The 21,208-nt window shown below is 34.6% G+C and overlaps 2 protein-coding genes across 9 annotated transcripts in view; one reads left to right on the plus strand and one right to left on the minus strand.

Annotated features, from left to right (window-relative positions):
- Ano3 (anoctamin 3) overlaps window positions 1-21,208 on the plus strand; it is a 286,849-nt gene that overhangs the window by 198,654 nt on the left and 66,987 nt on the right. For both annotated transcript variants that reach the window (XM_074043012.1, XM_074043020.1), the window contains one exon: window positions 3,920-3,980. In XM_074043012.1, coding sequence (XP_073899113.1) covers window positions 3,920-3,980 — 61 coding nt within the window. The remainder of the gene's footprint in view (window positions 1-3,919; window positions 3,981-21,208) is intronic.
- Muc15 (mucin 15, cell surface associated) lies at window positions 3,236-18,329 on the minus strand. Of its 7 annotated transcripts, none has more exons than XM_074043094.1 (6): window positions 18,094-18,329; window positions 17,463-17,523; window positions 11,444-11,592; window positions 9,514-10,241; window positions 7,453-7,602; window positions 3,236-5,409 (listed from the first exon to the last, which is right to left on the minus strand). In XM_074043094.1, the coding sequence occupies exons 4-6, from the start codon at window positions 10,214-10,216 to the stop codon at window positions 5,249-5,251; spliced, it is 1,014 nt and encodes a 337-aa protein (XP_073899195.1). In that variant the 5' UTR covers window positions 10,217-10,241; window positions 11,444-11,592; window positions 17,463-17,523; window positions 18,094-18,329; the 3' UTR covers window positions 3,236-5,248. The 7 variants fall into 7 exon arrangements, with proteins under 7 accessions (XP_073899195.1, XP_073899212.1, XP_073899203.1 ...); XM_074043111.1 differs by lacking the exon at window positions 11,444-11,592 and adding an exon at window positions 16,122-16,166; XM_074043102.1 differs by lacking the exon at window positions 18,094-18,329 and adding an exon at window positions 16,122-16,166 and having other exon boundaries at window positions 17,463-17,625.

The raw sequence follows: 21,208 nt of genomic DNA on the forward strand, positions 1-21,208 counted from the left end.
GACCTAGAAAGCTACAAATGAACAAGCTCCTTGAATGGCTTTGATTCTGAAGACCATGTTTTTAAAAGATATGTAAAGGAATGTACTAGTGAAATATCTAAGTTTGATGCAGCTTGCATCCAGGTGTACTAGATACAGACCATTATGCATTTTCTGTGCAAGAGTTAAGGACTAAGGCAGTAGGAAAGAGAGCTAATTCCAGTCCCTGCCCTTCACCCCTTCAATAATACCTTGGCCTATAAGGTTGGATTTGCACAGGAGCTACTTCTCTTTACTGTAATGGGGCTTAATGAGGTACAGGGGACAATTTCGAGACCTACTATCAAGCAATTTTAGAGGAACAGCCAATAGCTACACTAGAGGAGCACAGACTTTATGTCTCCAACCGCAAAAGAAATGATCTCCTTAAATAGTACCCACATTGATTGATTTCTAGCCACATTCAGCTTTCTAAGACAAACCAGCTGTCGAAGATAATCTCCAGAGAACCTGTGTTGTTTGAGCACAGTTTGCTTTTCCCTTTATACATTATCCCTTTTCACACCAGAAACACTAAATAAAATGTTCTTATATCACTACATTCATAAAAGCAAGCTATTTTTCTCACAAAATAATTCATTACAAATATGTTTTTAGATAAAAACAAGTCTCTTGTTTTTTTAGAAAATTTGTTTGCTGATTAGAGAATTTTCTCAAGATTTCACCTGGAGTTTTCCTTAATATAGTAAATGCTCTTGTTCTATTAGAAGGTCAATTCTCACTTTGAGGTAGGCTAAAATTAGGGAAACTTCAGGACTTATAGAAAAATATTATCTTAGATTAACCATGCTTTGGCTCAGGAACTGCCCTCACCTGGCTGGAACCACCCACGCCCCACCCCACTCATTGATTATTGGATGGGAATCACCTGGTTCCCCTTCCAATAGGTTACTGTAGGTTTTAAAACACCTGCAGAAGCCAGCTCTTTAGGCCTCCAGATTCCATTTGAGCCCCAATTCTGCTCCCGTTTGTATTTTCCTTCCCTAACCTTTATCAAACTCCATTTACACCCGTGTGTTAGTTATACCATGGATTCTTCCCATAGGACACAAAAAATTTGAAAGACTTCTGATCACAGACTACACTAGCATGGTTAACAGCTTTATTTGGACAACTACCTGTGATCTAAACTTCAGCCATCCACAGAGGGCTCAACTTCCCCTTTTCTCTTTTACTATTTTTAATTCAGCACCTTAAGTGAAGCCTGAGCAACTCAAGCTAAAATCACTTTTCTAATTGATCTCCAATATCATGACACATCCCATATTTAATAGATTAGCAAATCTAACAGGATGATTTTAAATTGTCATGCTTTTTCTTAGGGCAAGTTCCTAGCTCTCATTCTAGATTTTCTACCACTGTATGTATGTAGTCCCACATTATGTAAATATTACTTTTATATCAACTGAATAAAATGGATGTGTTTCTAAAAGGTTAATGTTTAAATTTATTGAGTTAAAAAAAAAATGCCTGAAAGTGTTGTGAGTGAACTTAGAAAGAAAAACACAATGAAAATTGATTTAAAGGAAAATGTTGTATAAACTATGAGAAATCATAGAAACTTTTTATTGTCACTTTTCTAAAAGCATGGTCATTTCCAAAACAGGGGACAGTCATTATTTCTTGATGACCTTTAAATCACCATATGTAAAGTCTCTGTTCTAATTCTGCTAGACCATTTCCTGTACTAAGGCCATTTCTAAAGGGAAACAGCTGTTGAACTGCTCAGAAGCCTCAGGTGTCTCTGTGGGATGTCTCAGGAAACAAAGAAACTGAATTCTCCTGCTGGGGATTCTCCTATAGACCTCTGTAGGAGAATTTCTTTATGATCTTTTCCTCTCCTGTGCATAGTGTATGCTGATGATTGCTCTGAAAACCAACTCATTTTAAAGAAATCTCAAGCCTCAATAATCAGAGAATTTTAGAACAATATAGCATATTTAATTCACAAACCTGTAAAAGAAACATGGCTTTTTTAGTGGTTTTTTTCTTTTTTAGGTGGTACTGGGATTTTGAACTCAGGGATTTACACTTGCTAAGCATGTGCTCTACCACTTGAACCATTCTGCCAGACCTTTTTATTACGTATTTTTCAAGATACAGTCTTGTGAACTATTTGCCCAGGCTGGCTTTGAACCGTGATCCTCCTCATCTCTACCTCCCAAGTAGCTGTGATTATAGGCGTGAGCCACTGGCTATGATAGTATTTTTAATAATTCAACATTATAGAAAAATACATCCAGTGCTTGCCAGTTTTACATATTGTTTTAGAGTGAGTTTCATGGGTTACAATTACAGTGTCCTTAGTATTATGTTAATACTTCCAGTGAGCACTCACTGGACGGTAAACTGAGCAAGAAGGAGGTCACTCTACTGCAACTTCCCTTAGAATGATGTCCTTTTGGCCTCACCCTCCTCTGAGAATAATACCCTTGCTCTCTCTACACAGCAGTTACTCCTTATCTGCAGTTTCACTTTCCATGGTTTCATTTGCCTGTGGGCAACTGCACTCTGAAATTATTAAATGAAAAATTCCAAAAATAAGCAGAAACTCCTAAGTTGTAAGTCATTGAGAATATCACGATGAAATGCTGTGTAGTCCCCTTCCCTCCTGTTTGGGCTGTGAATCATCCCTTTTACCCACATATCCCTGCAAGATGTACCCACTTAGCCGTCTCCGGTATCAAATCTACATTAGGAGTAGGCTCTCAGGCCTTGTGTTCATGTAACTCTTATATAAGTAGCCTAATGCTACCTAACAGTTCCTACAACATTCACCTCATTCCATCTGATCATATAGGCACTGTATCATCTCAGATCATCACATAAAGACTGAGTATAGCACACTAAGTTATTTTCAGGGAGAGACCACAGGAATACATATGGTTTGCAATACATTGTACTTCTATTTTATTATTAGCTGCTGTTGTTAATCTCTTACTGTGCCAAATTTATATATTAAACTTTATCATAGTGTGTATGTATAGGAAAGAATACAGGACTTGATATTATCTTCTTGATACTATCCTTGGAATATATCCTCCATTGATGGATGAGGGAGGGGTGTTATTGTAGTTTCTATGTTATTTGTATGCATGCAAAACATTTATGGCCTTGGTCTTATGAGTTTAACCTCACTCATTAATTTATAAATATACTGATAACATTATGCAAACAAAAATAAGCACAGGTAAAGTTAATTTTATGAAATGTGAATTTTATTGAAATCAAACAATCTTTTCAATCCTGAAAATTTTATTAAATAGCACTGCACAACTGTACATTGTTCATTATTAAGCTCCAGGTAAAAGCTGATTTAAAAAACACTTGTCCAGTGATTTGTGAGTGTTCTTAAAATAATTTCTTAACCTCTTTTAAGCCACTACTAGACCCATGGCACATTCTGAAAGACATGAGAGAGCAGGGAAAGTACTGTGATACCTTTCCATTGGCGGTGCCAACTCATTGGTAGATTTCTACATTTCCTCCATTCCTGAAAGTTTGGCTAAGGAAATGCAACAGATATGCATTAACTGAAAAGCTAAGTTCTTACATCTCATATTACAGTTTGACTGTCTGTGGACCCAAAATACTTCCTTAGGGTGCTCAAAATACTTCTAAACTGAAATGAATATGTAATACAAAAGAAATCAGAGGGCAAAGAGAAGGGGAAAAATTCTGTCATTCCCTCATCTCTTCCCATGAGATAATCCATAAAACAGTGGTAGGACCCATGAAGGGGTCACATGTGATATATTTACCAACTGTAAAATACTGTGATTTCATTTGAAGAAAAGATCATAGTACCTAATTGCAAACAGTAATCACTATATTATTACAATTTTTTGTATAATTAATTCTTTATTTTTTTTCTGTTAAGGTGACATATTTGTTTGATAATGGAGGGACAGTCTTCTTTGCTATTTTTATGGCAATATGGGGTAAGTATATCCTTTCATTACTAATTTTCTAAGTCGTATTTTCTAAGACTGTTGTTATGTTTGTTCACTTACACACACATCATCATCATCTTCATGTATGAGCTCAACAATAAAGTCTCTAAGCTGGTACTTGCTTTGTTTGCTTTCATCATCCATCCATTGCTTATTTGGGAAAAGAATTTAGTCCTTGATCTACAACTCTAATTCCCAAGGTCTAGACTTTCCTGCACTAAGTAGTAGATTGTTCCTGTCAAAAGCAGAGGATAATTTAAAACAAACTGAAGCACACTAAAATCCACATTAACCTTCTTATATTATTACTAGTAAAAGTGGTGAGCAGAAAACTTTTGTTTTATAATGATTCCATTTGTCTTTTTTTAATCTCAGACCTCTAGAGATGCAAAACCTATTTCATACATGATTAAATAAACAATAATATATAATAACTTCTATTGCTATCTAATGAGTTCAAATCATACAAATTATGTATGAGTACATTCTTTGGTTGAGATTTTTCACCTTGTTTCTCATTGAATTTTTAAGACAGCCTATTAATTGAAATCTAATACACATTCAGACAAGTTAGAATTCCCCAAACTTTGAATACCTGGTTAGGGTCAGCTTTCTCTCATGGTCTTGTTGAATGCAGTCATTGTCAATTTAGCAACTCAAGGAGCTGGCTATGTATATGCTGATTCAGAAAACTGAAATATAGTAGAAGTCTCTGTTCCTTGATTTCTCTGGAACAGAAACCCAAGACCTTATTTCTTTTTCTAGCTTTAAGACAAAACTTTTTGTTGTAAATTTTCCCTCAAGAAAATACTGATCTTGTCTTGTGGTCCTGCAATTGCAGGTAGAGCAGTGCAGAGTCAACTCTATTGAATTTTGTTGGAAAAATACAGTTTGGGTTCCCACTTTTTTTTGAAGGAGTTTTATTATTAAATTATAAGGCAGTGATACCATAGTGATTCTTTTAGTTGTTTCCACAGAGATTCCTTATGAAGACAAAAATAACCCAAAATACAAATGGTGCCTGTGTAATAGTGCTTCAGCTCAGCCAAGAGCTGTCAGGAAAGAAAACTTGATGATTTATCCCCCGGGTTTCTGCATTCGTCTCAAGAGTTAGTAGTTCTGTTTGCACAGTCCATATGACAATGACTTTTGCATAACCTCTTGGAAGATGAGTTTGTTAAAAAAAAAAAAGAAGAAGAAGAAAAGGCCAGGATATACATGAACACTTGTGCTCTGAAGCGTTTCTTCTCTTAGTTTTATACAGTGGTAGGAAGTGGAGGTATGTCATCCATAGGAATGCCATCAAGTGCATTTTCTCTGCTTTCTGGCATGGATGAATCATTCACAGGTGGATTGTAGTAACTAGAATTCCCAAAACTCCCATCGTATGGTTCTGGTGTGTTGTCTAATCGCAGAACTGATAAGACAACAAAATAAACAGAATGGTTTTATAGTGACAGTCTGAAAGATGTATGCTTAGGCATCTAATTTTATGACCAGATTATAGGAATTGTTCTAGATGAATAATTAGGTATATTGTTTATGGGGGCTTTTCAGATGTAACTTTGAAATATTAAGTAAGTGGATATTTTTCAAGGCACATTTATGTCTTTGAATAAGACAACAGTTGTACTTCTAAAATTTCACTGCTAGTAGACCCAAAATAAACTAAGGAAGAGATCACAACAAAATTGTACCAGTACCTTAAATAAGGATATGTAAGCATATGGATCTTTGAGTTTTGAGTCTTACAGTTTCCAGAGCCTTGTGTGTATGTTTAGAATTTTAAAATTCTGCTATAAAAATTATTTTAAAATATTTGCCATTATTTTGTCAATTACCTCAATATCTTGGTGGTCAAACCATTTAAGGTACAGAAAGAAGAAAACTATTTGAAAGCTATGTTTCCTTCTGAGATACAAATTGTCATGTACTTAAGATTTTTCTGATTGATAATGTAATTTTTTCCATTTCAATGGATAGCTATGCACTTCATTAATGATCTTGAATTCATTTTCAAAAAAATCTCCACGTACACTAGATATTTTAAATTATTACAAGCAGTCACTAACTTCTAGTTAGGTCAGTAATCTAATTATTCAGTTAGGTATCATCACATTCTTATCTACCATCCCTTAAACCATCTGTTTACAAACAAGGCCACCAGGAACTTTAGGTCTTTGGGAAAAGTGTCTCAAAGTTATCATGAAGAGGTAGCATGACTGAGTTACTCCTTTATGCATCAATCACAACTACTTAGAGTATACTAATTTGATAGGTTGAATTTTTGCATTACATATATAAGACAAGTTTCTTAGTTTAAAAAAAAATGTTTGGAAGTTATTGTTGTTAGAAGTCCTGTCCTTTCATATTGAAAAGTGTCTTTTTTTTGTTGTTTTACATGGATTAATAGAAGCGTATACACACAATGCTGTTAAACTTATAGTTAATAGGTTTGGTTTAAAATATAAGTAATGTATCAGTCACAAACTGGACATGTCAAAACTCAGTGAGACTTCTTCCATGGGACTCATCAGAAGCAGTTCACATTTGTTATAGTGGCAAAATTCCTTGTGCAAGCAAGAAAAAACAGATTTCCCCTGAAAATTAGAGATGAGTCAAGCATCTGAAGTGATTTCATTTCTGTTCTACTTGAAATTATTATAGATCAAACTCACTGTTTGATTTTTAGCATATGTGTTTCTCATTTGTAGATATTATGATTGGTGTTTTCCATTATATGAATGGAAAATTCCTGAGATAAAGTATATTTTGACTTTGTGTGGGTAAATACACAACTTCAGATACTCTCTTTCAGAGTCTCATTAAGATAGTTAATGAAGAGCAGGGCATGGGTGGCTTACTCCTGTAATCCTAGCTACTCAGGCAGTAGAGAGCAGGAGGATCACGGTTTGAAGCCAGCCCAGGCAAATAGTTTGTGAGATTCTATCTCTAAAAACCCTTCAAAAAAGGTTGTCGGGGAGGTAGGGCTAGTGGATTGGCTTAAGGTGAAGGCCCTGAGTTCAAGCCCCAGTACTGAAAAAAAAAAGATAGTTAATAAAGTTCTGCTATATTTGTACATACTTTAGAAGATTTCCACAAAGAATAAATCTTTGCTCAAATTATTGCTACTAAGAGATTACAATGGCAAAGAATGGCTTTGAAGTCACTTCTTAACAAAACTCATTTTTTCTTAATTTCATACCATTATATTCCAATTTTATGCATATGTTTGGATCCTGGAATTATGATTCAAAGCCAATTTTCATGCAATGCACAGCAGTTCCAAGTAGTTTTTAAATTTCACTCACAGTGAATTTTTCCTTTGAGAAACAGAGGTAGGTCAAAGTAAATCTTTAGTTTGTTTCTGTCACATGAATCCTTGAATCTCTTCCAGACAATGCATTTTCATTTAATTAAAACCACTCTGTCTAGGTGATGTTCTGAAAGTAGTTTTTACCTGGTTCATTTCTGTCCTCATAAAGTCGCTGATGGGAAAATGAATCTGTTTTCCTTTTTCCACACAACAAGTAGCCAACAAGACTAAGCAATGAAACGCCCAGAATAGCCCCTAATATGGCACCAAATACTATTCCTGCATTTCTATTCTCTAGGAGATAAAAAAAATACAAATACAAGTAAGTAATAGGAAATAATTATTCCAAACACAGAAGTAGATACATGTGGACTTTGATATGGCAAAGAATGTTTAATAATTTATTTTAAATTAGATAATGGTGACAAGTTTGGGTGTGAAAGTGATGCACATTTTATAAGGTACTCGGGATTTGTGATATATTAGCAAACTATGCTTCTTGATAAAAACCACACTAATGATTTTTGATTACATGGAAATACGTCTATGTCTTAGCTTTATAATTGACTTGTTACTTTTTAACATGAACAGTAATGAAATGCCATGTGAATTCTCCATTAAGATCTAATATCAGTGTTGAATGCAATATTCATTAAGTTTTTCATAAACCCTGAATTTGTTTGAATAAATGATTTTGAATTTATTTGTATAATTCAAGAGTAAAAAGTTATGAGTAAGCAAGTAATAGAAAATAACTCCATAAAATCCCAAGTAAAGGGAACTGTAAGGAAAAAGTGAATAGCCATTAATCCTGACAATAAAAAGACCAAGTCAACATGTTTACAATACCTTGTACATAAAGATCTAAGTTTAAGGGAGTCTAAATTTTATGATATTATGCCCTTGATTGAATACCTTATTTGACAATGAAGTTACCCATAAACTATTTAATGTTCCTTGAGCTCTAGTATATATCTAGTTTTTTTTTTATTTCTTGAGAAGCTCATTAATTAGGTAGATGAAGGATCTCATGGGTCTCTAATTCTGTATAAAAGCCTACTTCTAAGAAAAATTAACATTTATGTTACAGTATAGTAAAATTGTTACAAATAAAAAAGTAAAGCAAAGTTTCATTAGATAAAAGAGCAATAGTAGGAGTAAGTACACAATGTGTATATTGTGTTTGAATAAACTGAGAGAGACAATACCTTTTAAATTCTTTTCTAATTGAATACCAGAGTGGGTATGAATGACAGAATATACTAAAATTAAAACTAAAATGAAAGAATATGACCATAACTATATATTGCTGGTGGTGCTATAATAAAGCCTAGACTTCAGAAGTTAAAGCATTTCTCATGCACTAGCAACAACTTGCAAATAGAAATTTGTATATATGATTTAGTTTGTACATAATTATTATAATCTCTAAGAAATTACATTGGAAAGTAGTGAGTTTGTCAGAGAAAATGATTTTTTTTTTTAACAATAAAACTATTTCAAGCATACAAAACATGGATGGACCTGGAAAAATAAAGCATAATGAATGAATTATAAAATCTTAGATCTTTCTCATTTTATGTTTTAAAGTTTGATGTAATCCATAAATGAAACATACAAATGTCCATATAATAAAATATCTTGTGATATTCACAACTAAATCCCATCAGTATGTTTTATCTGGTATTAAACTAAAAACTAAGGAGGTTTTTCTTTTGTTGATCTTGTCTAAATAATTTTGAATATCAATATTCTATTATTGTACTGCAATTTCTTTGTAATATCAAATAATTTATAAATTCATTCATTTGATTCAATTTTTCAAAACTCAGTTACATATATTTTTAAAGTTCAGCTGTAAAGTAGTCCTATAAGCATGTGAAATTCCAAGTTTCTTTGTAAGATTCAGTGGAAATTATTACTTATTATTTCAAAACTGTCTCACTCCTTTGGTCTCGATCTTTATTTGACCTAGCCTATTTCTCATATTGACCCACTGTTTCCTCATGCTTCCATAAGGTAATGGTTAGCATAACCAAAATTAAACCTTAAAACCACTTTTCTATTTCCAGTAAGAACACCTATACTACTCTATACTACTGCGCTCTCTATTTTTTCTTTTTTTAGCATGGCACATTCCCTAAGCTTAATCTTAGTTGGAGATTCAATTTCACACACAGGAAAGTTAAATCTATTTTTGTTTACCTTTTTGGGGATCTGATGTATTTGGAAAGAGTTTTGAATTATTGGTGAATTTTAAGGTGGGCTGTAGAGTTGCATTTTCTTGATAGGGGGTAAAACCAGCAAAGTTGTTACTGTTTGTGATAAGCCACCCAGTTGGTTCCGCTGTCAAGTGGGTCAAGGATTTGGTAGTTGGTGCTGCAGGAAGGATGCTAACTGCAGTGGAACTGTTGCCAGAAGTTTTCATAGTGTCATTATCCAAAGACCAATTGAAATTTTCTGATGGTACAGCAAAGGTGGAATTCTGATGTGGTGAGACTTGCAATAGACTTTCATTTGTTAGAGATGAGTTCAAAGGCAACTTAGAAACAAAGCCATGAATCAAGGGAGGGCTTGTGGAAAATGTGGGTGTGGGTCTTGGAACCCCAGAAAAGTCATCTATTGACAAGTCACTGGTTGCATTTATTGTTTCATTGATTGTGGGTAGGTATACAAGAGGGGAATCACTTGCCTTGGGATTGGAGGCATTTCTATTCTCATCCTCTTTATTTACATTTGCTTTTCCTTCCAGGGAAACAGATTTACTTTCCATTGTTTTCAAACCTTTGTCACTGCTTTGTATTGTGTTTTCTCTGGGATTTTGTTGCTCTTGGCTTCCACAAGGTAAGGAAACCAACAAAGTTGAAGTCAACACAATTTCAGCAAAGGTCAACATTGTAGCTTTCATCGGTGTTGGTTTTATTAAGAGGAATCTGAAAGGAAATAATATCAGTTGGATTATTCAATGAAGTATTCTGAGTTTTTCTATGAATCTGCATTTTTAAAAGGATAAATCTAGAAACATAATGTTGAGCTGATGATATCCGTTCTTTACTTCAAAAAATTTTCTTTTGGGGAGTTTATGTATTCAAATTAGTCTTCTTGGTTATATCTTCTGTATAATATTTCTTCTTTCCTTCTAAGGAAATGCCAGGAAAAAACTGTCAAGCCAGACACAATGTTTTTAAAGATCATTTAGATTAAAACAAGACTCTATGTAACATATATATATACATATATATGTAATTAATTACACGTGGACTGCTAAGTAAAAATTTTTAAATATTATAAATATAGGACATGTAGAGCTGACTGATTTCTTCAAAGTATTTAAGAGAATATGCTCTTCATAAAGATTTAATTTTGAATATTTATTATGAAATTACTTTATTGATTATACACTAAATGTCATCTATTCGTTCTATCCTGTGAGTCAGTATGGAACTCCCTTAAGTACATTTTACTAAGATCTACTCTGAGTTATCTGAATGTGAAACTAGCATCTATTTTTAAATAATACTTTTCATGATCTCTTTCTTCCTTTTTAGCCCAAGTTGTGATAACTAGACAATGGCAGAATTAGGTGTGAAGCCATTTTGCGTAGTGTGAAAATGTCACAATTCATTAAAAGAAGATGATATGGGAAAAATTTTTAGAATCAGGTTTTTATTAAAATTCTGACTTCCTATAATAATAACCTGTGAAAAATTATCATCATGAGCATCTGTTGCTTTATCCTCATTAAATTAACCAAACTGACTTTATGGAATTTTTCTGGAGACTAAACAAATTATGTAGGAAGAAGCACTCTGAAAAATATCTGGCCTAAAGTAAGCTCTTGATTGACGTTAACCACCAGTTAGAAGTATTCAAGTATAATAATATGTCTACAGTGTCTTATGAGTTACAGAGTTTACAATATCATCTCACTTGTTCCTCCCAATGATCTCTTGAGCCAGGAAGAGCAGCTCATGTTATAAAAAACTGAGCTCAGAGTAGATGGTAATGGAAATGAGTAAGTAATTAAAATCATGTCTACTAACTACAACCTAATAGAGTGCCAAAATTTAAAGTTCTTTGCACTGAAAATTTTCTATTTAAAAATAGAGCTGGTAGCTCACACCTATAATCCTACCTACTAAAGAGGCAGAGATTAGGACAATCACAGTTCAAAGTCAGCCCAGCAAAAGAGTTAACGAGACCCTATCTTGAAAAAGTCCATCACAAAAAAGGGCTGGTGGAGTGTCTCAAGGTGTAGGCCCTGAGTTCAAACGCCAGTCAGTGCTGCAAAGAAAAAGAAAAAAAAGATGTTAAAAGCCAGGTGTGGTGGTGCATGCCTCTAATCCCAACTATACTCTGGAGGTAGAGCAGGAAAGCAGAATGTTAAAGCCAGCCTGGACTATATGGTGCAACCCTATCTAAAAAACGAAATACAAAAAACAAAAATGGTTGTGGGCATAGCTTAAATGGTAGAGTGTGCTTGCCTAATGTGCATGAGATCTGAGGTTCAATTCTCAGTACCACAAAAATAAATAAATAGACTATTTGCTTCAAGCAATAAAGTCTGAGAACTGACTTTATGCTCTTTGAACTGGACCATATTTTTCACTAAAAGCTTCCAAGTTGACTGAGATAGGAAAAAAGAAGAGGTACAATTGTTACTATTTAGGTCCTTTTTTGTATCTTTTTTTTTCCTTTGGCAGCACTGGGGTTTGACTGTAGCCCTTAGGTCATCTTTTGCCTGCCTTTCTCAAGAGCTCTCCCTGAAATTTTCACAAATATTTTCACCCTTGCTGATTTTTCATCAGTGTTTAAAGAGCCTGTAAACACTCCCTCCTATTATCTTTTATCTTTTGGGTTTAAATATTCTTCCCAACACCTTTTACTTAAAGAGTTTTCACATAATGGTATGAATTAAATAGAACTATAATACATTTTGACATATTTTCTTCAAAAGCTTAAAGAAAGCAGTCTACATCTTTTGATTCCTTAGGTTTTATTATTTATTTATAATATCTTAATACCTTTGATCCTTTTGCTAGTCATTTAAGAAAAGTCTTCTTAAAAAGAAAGCAGGCAAGCGCAAGTGTGTGATCCTTCCTTTGGAATCTAAGTTTGGAAGGGTAAGGTTTCCAAGCCAGCTCAGACAAAAAGAAAGATCCTATCTCAAAAATAACCTGACCAAAAAGGGCTGAAAGCATGGTTTAAGCATGAAGCCCTGAATTCAAATCCAAGTGCTACTAAGAAAAGAAAAATAAAAGGCAGGCAAACATGTAAGGATATTCATAGCCACATTATTTATGAGTCTTTGGCCTAAATCCCATGTAATAGATTTGATGACAAATTGTGGGCTATTCATATGGTAAAAATTAACAAATTGGAGCTTTGTGTAACATCATGGATGATTATCACACATAATGTTTAAACAATCCTCGCATATTGTGCAATTCCACATATATAAAATTCAAAAACAGGCAAAAGCTCTGATGATAGAAGCTGAGGATGCTTTTGACCAGGTGGGGCACAAACAAGGTTTCTTGTTTGCTGGTGGTACTCTGTGTCATGGCACTGGAGGAATTACACACGTGCTCGCACTTGTGGTGATTCTGCTTCCTTATATTTTACTTGCTTTTTTGTGATAACCTATAATATTGGGTTGGGTCCTAAAATTGTTAAAAATTATTGGAAAATAGTGTTACTCATTATGTATTTCTGAGATCAGAGGTTTTGTGTGTTTTCTACTTGAAAACAAGAAAAGGCTCATAATCCCATTTATAAAAGATTAAATGGAACTGCTAAAACTGTAAATACTGTGTCCAAAGTCTCAAAGTTATTAACCGAGAATTAGGGTTAGGATTCAAACCCTGGCACATGTGAGTTAAAGCTAATATGTTCAGCTGCCTCTCAGTATCTACAGGGAACTTGTTTCAGGACCCCCGAGAACACCAAGATCTCTAGATGCTCAGGTCCTTTACCTGAATTGGGTGAGTATTCACTTATTGGGCGAGGTTCACTTACCCAATATACTCACCACTTATTGGGTGAGTATTCACTTATTGGGTGAGGTTCACTTACAACCTATCCACATTCTCCTACATATTTCAGACCATCTCTAGATTACTTGTAACACATAATACACTGTAAATAGCTCTCATACTATATTGTTTAAGAGATAACAACAAGGAAAAGCATGTACATGGTCAGTAGAGATCAAATTTTCTTCTGAATCCATGATTTGTTGAATACATGGATACAGAATACATGGATATAGAGGGTCCTTGTATTCATCTTTGTAACAGAAATAGCAAAGGAGGACAAAATTTGTTACTCTGCTGCTTTTTGGAACTTCATCCCACTGTTACTTTTTATTTTAGCACAGTCTCTCAAAATTTAATTTTTTTAACCAAAGCAGTTTATAAATCCATCTCTTTTAAAATAGTGGAGTTTAGGGCCTTCTAGCTTAAGCCACTTCTCAAATACAATAAATACACTTTTACTCTAATTTAATCCCAACAACTGGCTGTTTGTTTTGATGGAACCCTTTACCATGTTGTTTACAGATTCACATTCACAAAGCATGGGTGGATTATCCCTAGGACTTAGAGTTAACCAATGTGTCACTAAATATTTACAATACAGTTCAGTTTACTTTAGGAATAACTATATATACTTTTCAGAGGTACTTTTCTCTTTTGAAGGCTGCAAAGTTCATAGTAAACATGTCAGTGTTTTTCATTTTCTGCTGCCAGTGATCTGCTTTGTAAATTATATTGGCCACTCATTTTTTTTTATAAGTATGAAATTACATCTAGTTTTGTTAGAGACTAGTTAGTGATTTCTGATTGGCTCAGTTGTTTTACTGTTTGTATTGATTGGGTTTTGGTTTACTTACATAGGGACCTAAGATGCTGGATTTATGTAAATCTAATGGTCTTGAAGTTAATTATTTTTGTTTTTTATTAGCAAAGATTTAATATACAAAGGGGTTTCATTGTAATATTTACAACATGCATATCATGTACCATGATCGATCATGCAATTTGATTTGTTTTCTCTCTGTCTACACATGTTGCTTATTTTCTCCTCCAAAAAACTGTAGTTGCTAGAGGGGGGAAAGACACTTAGCAGTTCTTCTAGTTTTCCTATAGTGTTACATGAGAAACGTGGCATTGAATGTTAGCTCCTTTTGTGTAATGAGAATCTACATACCACAAGCCAATAAAGTGAGTCTTGCTGTTCCTGTTTCAAGTTGCCTGTAACATTGAACCACCAACGGGCTCTCTCATTCCTTTACCTCTCTTTTGATTGTAACTTGGAAACCTACTGTACTAATACCCCAAGTATTTATTACTAACTATAATTTATCTCCTAGGAAAAGCAAAGGAAAGGCAAAATACAGCATGTTTATAGTTAATTTAAAGTTAATGCAGCTCTGGATAGGGTTTTTGTGGAGGCTGATAAATTGTTGTTATCCTGATGATGCAACATGGGACAACTTTGCTTCTATTGCCTGGCTTCTAAGAGAACCAGGTTACACTTCTTACTGAGGCACCATTCATTGTAAAGGAGTAGAAGCAGCCAGGAATTGAAGCCATTAAGTGTTCAAAACACCTGCTCTGAAATTTTTTAGGAGCAAGGACCAAGTGGTTTGGGTTAATTTTGACCCCATCCTGAATACAGACACTCCAGAGGACAACAAATGAAATCTACTTTTTCTCTTTGCATTGTCCTTTCACCTTCTCCACATCTCTAAAATTCAAACATTTAAATGATGTAGGTCTATTACATAAAACTGAAATTATGCTGGATTATGAATAGCATGCTTAAGTATGCCCAACTTTATCCATCAGCCAGATGGCTTGTGGGGTCAGACAGAATGTGGAGTGAAAGAAAACTGAAATTTTTAGCGGGAGAGAAAATCAGAAAAACCAAATAGCTTTACTTTTCCTCTTGTTCCCTGCCTCTCCTCTACATTTATCTATCAGCCAGATGGCTTGTGGGGTCAGACAGAATGCAGAGTGAAAGAAAACTGAAATTTTTAGAGGGAGAGAAATCAGAAGAACCAAGTAGCTTCACTTTTCCTCTTGTTCCCTGTCTCTCATTGAACCTATGTTCTAGGGTTGTTTTTTTTTTTTTTCTTGGGGCGGGGGAGTGGGCTGGAAATGTAACATAGGGACAGAGCTATGATCATATCATACTTGAAAAGCATATAAGGATGGAATAAGCCTAAAGAAAACAGAAATAAGAAGGATCTCAAGCTTTTTGTGATACCTGAAGTACAGATTCTAAACAGATTCAATATTCAAAAAATATATTGAAATATTTTTTATTGTTTTTGGTATTTAATAACTTTTAAAATACACTTTCAGAATCAGTGTTTGACTTTTAAACACTTCTACACAGAGATAATGGACACTATTTTCTGGCTTTTCTTTGCTGTTGGCACTGGGAGGTGGTTTCACATTACTACTTTTGTATAAATGACTATAGAAAATGATGAGAGGGAAAAGAAAGCTGTCTGGCCATTAAAGAAAACAAACCTACATAATATTTCTTCCTCTTAAATACATAAACTCATTCTGCCCAAATCCTATGAGCAGAATAATGTAACTGAGTCATAATCATTTTATATCAGCCTTTAAAAATAAGTAGTACCCTGGTTTCACTCAGGTAATCAACTCTTACAAGTTTAGAAACTGAGTCATCTCAAACTCCAATTAAAATAAATAAAAACATCAGTTTGGGTATACTGAGGGAATAATGTAATATCATGTTTCTGTAGTGAAATAACAAATAAGTAGAGATTCCCCTACCTTTTCCACAGTTGCTTTTGATCATTTCTTATTACAAATCATAGGCTACAAATTAAGATAGATAAGATTCTATTTGTATTTGTCATAGGAAACATAGTCTTTCCTGTAGCTAATATTCCAGGCAGAATTTAAGTTGATTATTATTCTGAGTGGCCTTTCCAATCTTGGGCAGAATGAAAGAGCCACAATACATAAGGACATAGAAATTATGCATTGAAAATGGTGTCATCTTTGAAAGGGTAAAAATGCAGAGAGTTAATTGTACCTGAGGATCCTAAGCCTATCATTGTACTGTTGTTTGATTAAGAAACAAACAAACAAACAAAAAAAAGGGTCATGGGGAGAAGAAAAAGAAAGCATGGTTTTTCTCCTTGATAAATTTCAAAAGTTCATTCCATTCCAATTAAAAGACTTGGATATGTATAAATCCAGGAAATATAAAGAGAATGACATACTACCCGCTAAATGAAGAGCTCTCTCAGTCATAAACTTCAGTACTTAAAACAGTAGGAGGATAGCTATCAAACTCAGAAAAATGTGACCCCCAAAGCAATGTTCTGGATCCAGATTCCCAAGCATGGGGTTTTCAGCCTTCTATCATGTTTCATTTTCTGTAGGAACAGTTTCTATGGATCAAATTGAAAGTGGGAAATCATCATCCTTTTTACAAAAGGATGCCAACCATAGCTCCAATCTGAAAATAACTTTAAGGAACCTGTTCACATCTTCATTCCAAAATAGGTTTTTTCCATAGTGACTGATTTCTCCTTTTAACTTTTTAGTGAATACTAAATATGTGCACTTATCATATTTAATAGTATTATTATATATACATTTTCCAGTTTTTTTAATTAAGAAAATCTTTGAAAAAGATGTACAGATGCTTGCCATTAGTTGTATGGGCAGATTATTTTTCAAAAATTATCATATTCTAGTCCTTAAAGAAGAAACTGTTAGCCCAAATGCATGATGTAAATTCAAGTGTTCAATTTATATTCCTACCACCATTTCCACTTTAAACATTTTGATGCCCTTACTAAGACCTGACTTGAAGAAAATCTATACTACAGTCACTTACATTTTAAATAAGGTCTCATTGAGCTCTTGTACTGGTTTCATCATGTAGCAACATTGGCAGTAATTCTTAAAGTTACCTCACCTAACAGTACAAACGCTCATTTAGAAAGTAATTACCTAGTGAAACAATGACCTGCTTTTACCAGGGTCTCTGTAGCCACTTGCTGATTGTTCCGACAAAGTTTGAGGTCACTTTGATTCTCTTCGCTAAATAAGCAAGAGGGAGTGAAAGAGCCCTAAGTCACCCAGCCAGCACACACTTACCTTCAGAACTAGGAGTTGTTTAGCGAAAAGCGCTGAAATACCAGAGCTGTCCTGGATGAGTCTGTGGTGCATGAGAGAGAACAGATGGGTTAAGTGTGACAGTGTCACATTAAGCAGAAACAAAATTAGGTGGGGCCGGCTGGCTGGCTGGCTGACTCTTGCTTGTGTAATAGAGCACCCAAGAACCTGACTGACCTGCTCTTCAGCTGTAAGCAGTAGGATATCACCTCATTCAGGCCTTTAACAACAACAACAAAAAAGGAAACAAAAAGAAAAGCTCAATCTTCCAGTTTTTATAGCTTGCTCAATCTTCCAGTTTTTATAGCTTACTCAATTTGATTTTGGATCAGGCTGCTTCTCCATGATGGTGGCATCTATTTCTTGCCCTAAACAATAAAAAAAGGACAGAGATTTTGCTAATCTCCACTGTCAAGAGTTTCTGACACCTGCTGGGTATCCTCTATAGGTGAGGAAAGGCAGATGGTTCATTCTCTGTGGTTATTGCTCTATGCTGGCCCCCATCTTGTTCCAACTCATAAGCAAATCTTACTCTCCCAATAGTTGCTGCCCTTTTAGTGTAGGTAAAACGTGAGTGGGGAAAATGCAATGAAGACAGTAATGTGGAACTTACCTGAGGTGCACTGAAGTTGGTTTTATAGCAAATCACACTTAACTCGAAGTGAATGAGTCTTTGGATCCTTAAGAAAGCTTTGAAATAAATTACTTTTGAAATAATCACCAGGATTGAATGGGGGTTTCTTGCAGATTTTCAGGAGTTTGGGGAGTCTCTGGTTCCTGTCTGAGAGTGGTCAGGTGATCCTGAGGAATGCTGGTAGCCTTCTCTGTTAAGTAGTTTCCACCCTGTGTTCTCTTTGCTTTTACTCTCAATTTAGAAGCTGGAGAGTTTCAGAAGGGCCCCGGTAATGCTTGATTAAATACTAGAGTTGAATAACAGCCTGGCATGGTTCCTTCCTTCCTTTCACAGCTTATGAAAAGGAGAAGGGTGAAACTGGTATATTCTACACAATGATATTTGGGGACAGGAGCCAAGGTCTGTTGAGCATAGTACTCTGGGGCTTATGCTTGGTTTCTGTTGTACAAGGAGATAGATTTCCAACTGCTGAGAGAGAAAATGAAACTTCAGCTAAAATCCAGGAGCTAATACAAGGCTCCAGTTGAATGCAAAGAATCTGCCCAGTTAATTGGTCCCAGTAAAAAACAAGATAATTCTATAGCTTCAAATTTTCTGAAGCTCAAAGGCCCCTTCAGAATTTGATTAGAAATTAAACCAACTCCTAAAAAATACCACTTGCACGGTATTTAAGATGTGTCTGCACTTCTATGAAAAGCAAGTTAAATTTAATTAAGCAACTGGTTTGCTGGGTAATAGTTTACTGGAATTCAATTGGTTATTTTCAGATTATCCAGTTGCTAGGAATCAACTGCCTGTAGATAGAGATCTGAAACTGGATTGGCAGCATTGGGCTTACAATATCCCTAGGCATTTTCCTAGATGCAAGTAGAAATATAATTACCCTTTTCTGACTTAGCAATATAAGTTATGGCCTATACTAGGCAGGAGAATTGCAAGACACTTTTGCTGCAATTCTCTTTTGCTGCTGTTAATCGTCAGTAAATGCTAAGAAATTGTATCTCAATTTTTTCTGTTTCAAGTGTGTATGACAAGATAATGAGTAAACACATTGAAACAAAAATATATATTAAAGGTAATATTCTAAGGCAGAAATGGAATGGAAATTTAATTAAAATACAAAGTAGAACAATTAAAATTTGCAACTGAAAAGAAAAGTTTATTAAAATTCTATTTTTCAAAGACTACAATAAGGTATAGAAGACAATTATAAGAGTATATTTTAAGTTGGCTATTTTTGAAACACTGGAAATTAGATATTTTACAATTATTTCAATATATATGAAAAGAAATTGTTATTATCAACATAAACCATTGTCAACATACACAAGAAGATAGTTTCACAAAATGATTTTAGAAGTTACACAAAAATGTTGCCAGCGATTGACTTAGCACACATGTTAAGATCAGATGGCAAATCAGACATCTTCAATAATTTCTAAGTTATGCCTAGTAATGCTTCAAACTCTTCAAAGATTCAAAGCTTTTATTGGACAGTTTTCTTTTATTTTTTAGAGTATATTAATTGTATAAAATGATGTACTTAATTGTGAGATATATGATGCACTCTGATCATGTTTACTCCTTCTATTACTCTTTCTTACCCCCTCAAAATCTCCTTTTTGACCTTTTAAAAAATTGGTTCATTATGACATTTTCATACATGCATACAATATATAATGTACCTTGGTCATGTTTACACTGAATTACCCTCACTTTCACCTTCTGACCTCTCACTGGTTCCCCACACAAATAATTCCCCTTTTATATTGATGTCTGTATTGGTTTTTAGATGTAGATTCCATGTATGAGAGAAAACGTGATATTTGGTTTTCTGAGTCTGACTTATTTTGCTTGACATCATGATTTCTACTTCCATCCATTTTCTGCAAATGATGTAATTATATTCTTATGACCAAATCACATTCTGTTGCGTATATATACCACATATTCTTTATGCATTCATCAGTTGAGTGCCTGGGCTGATTACATAGTTTGGCTACTGGTGATAGTGCTGCAATAAACATGGGTGTGCAAGTGTCTCTATGGTATGCTGACTTAGATTCCGTTGGATTATATACACAGAAGTGACATAACAGGACCTTATGGTAGTTCTATTTTTAGCTCCTTGAGGGACCTCTATCTTGATTTCCATAGTGGCTGCACTAATTTATGTTCCCACCAATAGTGTATGGGTGTTCCTTTTGCTACTGGGCATTTTTCTGTACTGTTTTAGGGCCTGACACACATTGTCCACTGTGGGTATTTATCTCTTCTTCCAGTTCCATCTACAAAATTTTAAGAAATAGGGGTAGGGGCTCTCAGTATGGCTCAAGTGGTAGAATGCCTGCTTAGCGGGCACAAGGCCCTGTGTTCAAACTCCAACACTGCCACAAATAAATAAATAAATTTAAAAAGAGCTTGGGTTGCTGAAAGATGATGTAAACTTTTGAAAAATAATCACTGTTTTGTTCACTGTTCCTCCAGATAGCATGGTCAGACACTGTATATATTAGTAGATTAGCTTTGTAGCACAGGTGGTCCCATGGGATCTTTATTCAGTGTCAAACTTTGGGGGATGCTCAGGTCTCATAATCACCAATGCAGCTGTGCGCATGCCAAGACAAGCTAACACTATCAAGTCTAAGTCAGTGTGTCTTGGTTTTGCCATTTAGTGATTTCTTAACTGTGGCTAAACAGAATCACATCATGATCACATTTCCAAGACTACTCTCTCTCTTGTAAAATAGAGAAAGTGAGTCCTACTTCCTTGCTGTCCATGGAGTCAATGAGACTTCTCTGCTGTTGGATTCTCAGCAATCAAACTCAGCTAGATCAAATTAATGATAAATATAATAGTTTTTGTTTGGTGATGCTCAAAGGTTGAAACTTAGCATCAGCATGAATAAAAGTTGAAGTAAATCCAACTAAGTGCACACAAACACTTGTAATGAAATATTTTTAATTTGTGCTTATCTTATCTCATGGCATAGTAATTGCTCAATAAATAATCATGGATAAGAAATGAGTAAGTAAATTGATTTTAGTTTGATTCTTTCTTCCTGACAGAGAAACTTTTCCTGGTCACACTGTT

This window comes from Castor canadensis, chromosome 1, assembly GCF_047511655.1.
Source record: "Castor canadensis chromosome 1, mCasCan1.hap1v2, whole genome shotgun sequence".
Taxonomy (NCBI): domain Eukaryota; kingdom Metazoa; phylum Chordata; class Mammalia; order Rodentia; family Castoridae; genus Castor; species Castor canadensis.

Coding starts and splice junctions, on each gene's coding strand:
- Muc15 (XM_074043094.1), bottom strand. CDS start 10,216: ATGAAAGCTACAATGTTGACCTTTGCTGAAATTGTGTTGACTTCAACT. Junction 7,603..9,513: donor TACATCAGATCCCCAAAAAG/GTAAACAAAAAT, acceptor TTTATCTCCTAG/AGAATAGAAATGCAGGAATA. Junction 5,410..7,452: donor TGAGGACAGAAATGAACCAG/GTAAAAACTACT, acceptor TTGTCTTATCAG/TTCTGCGATTAGACAACACA.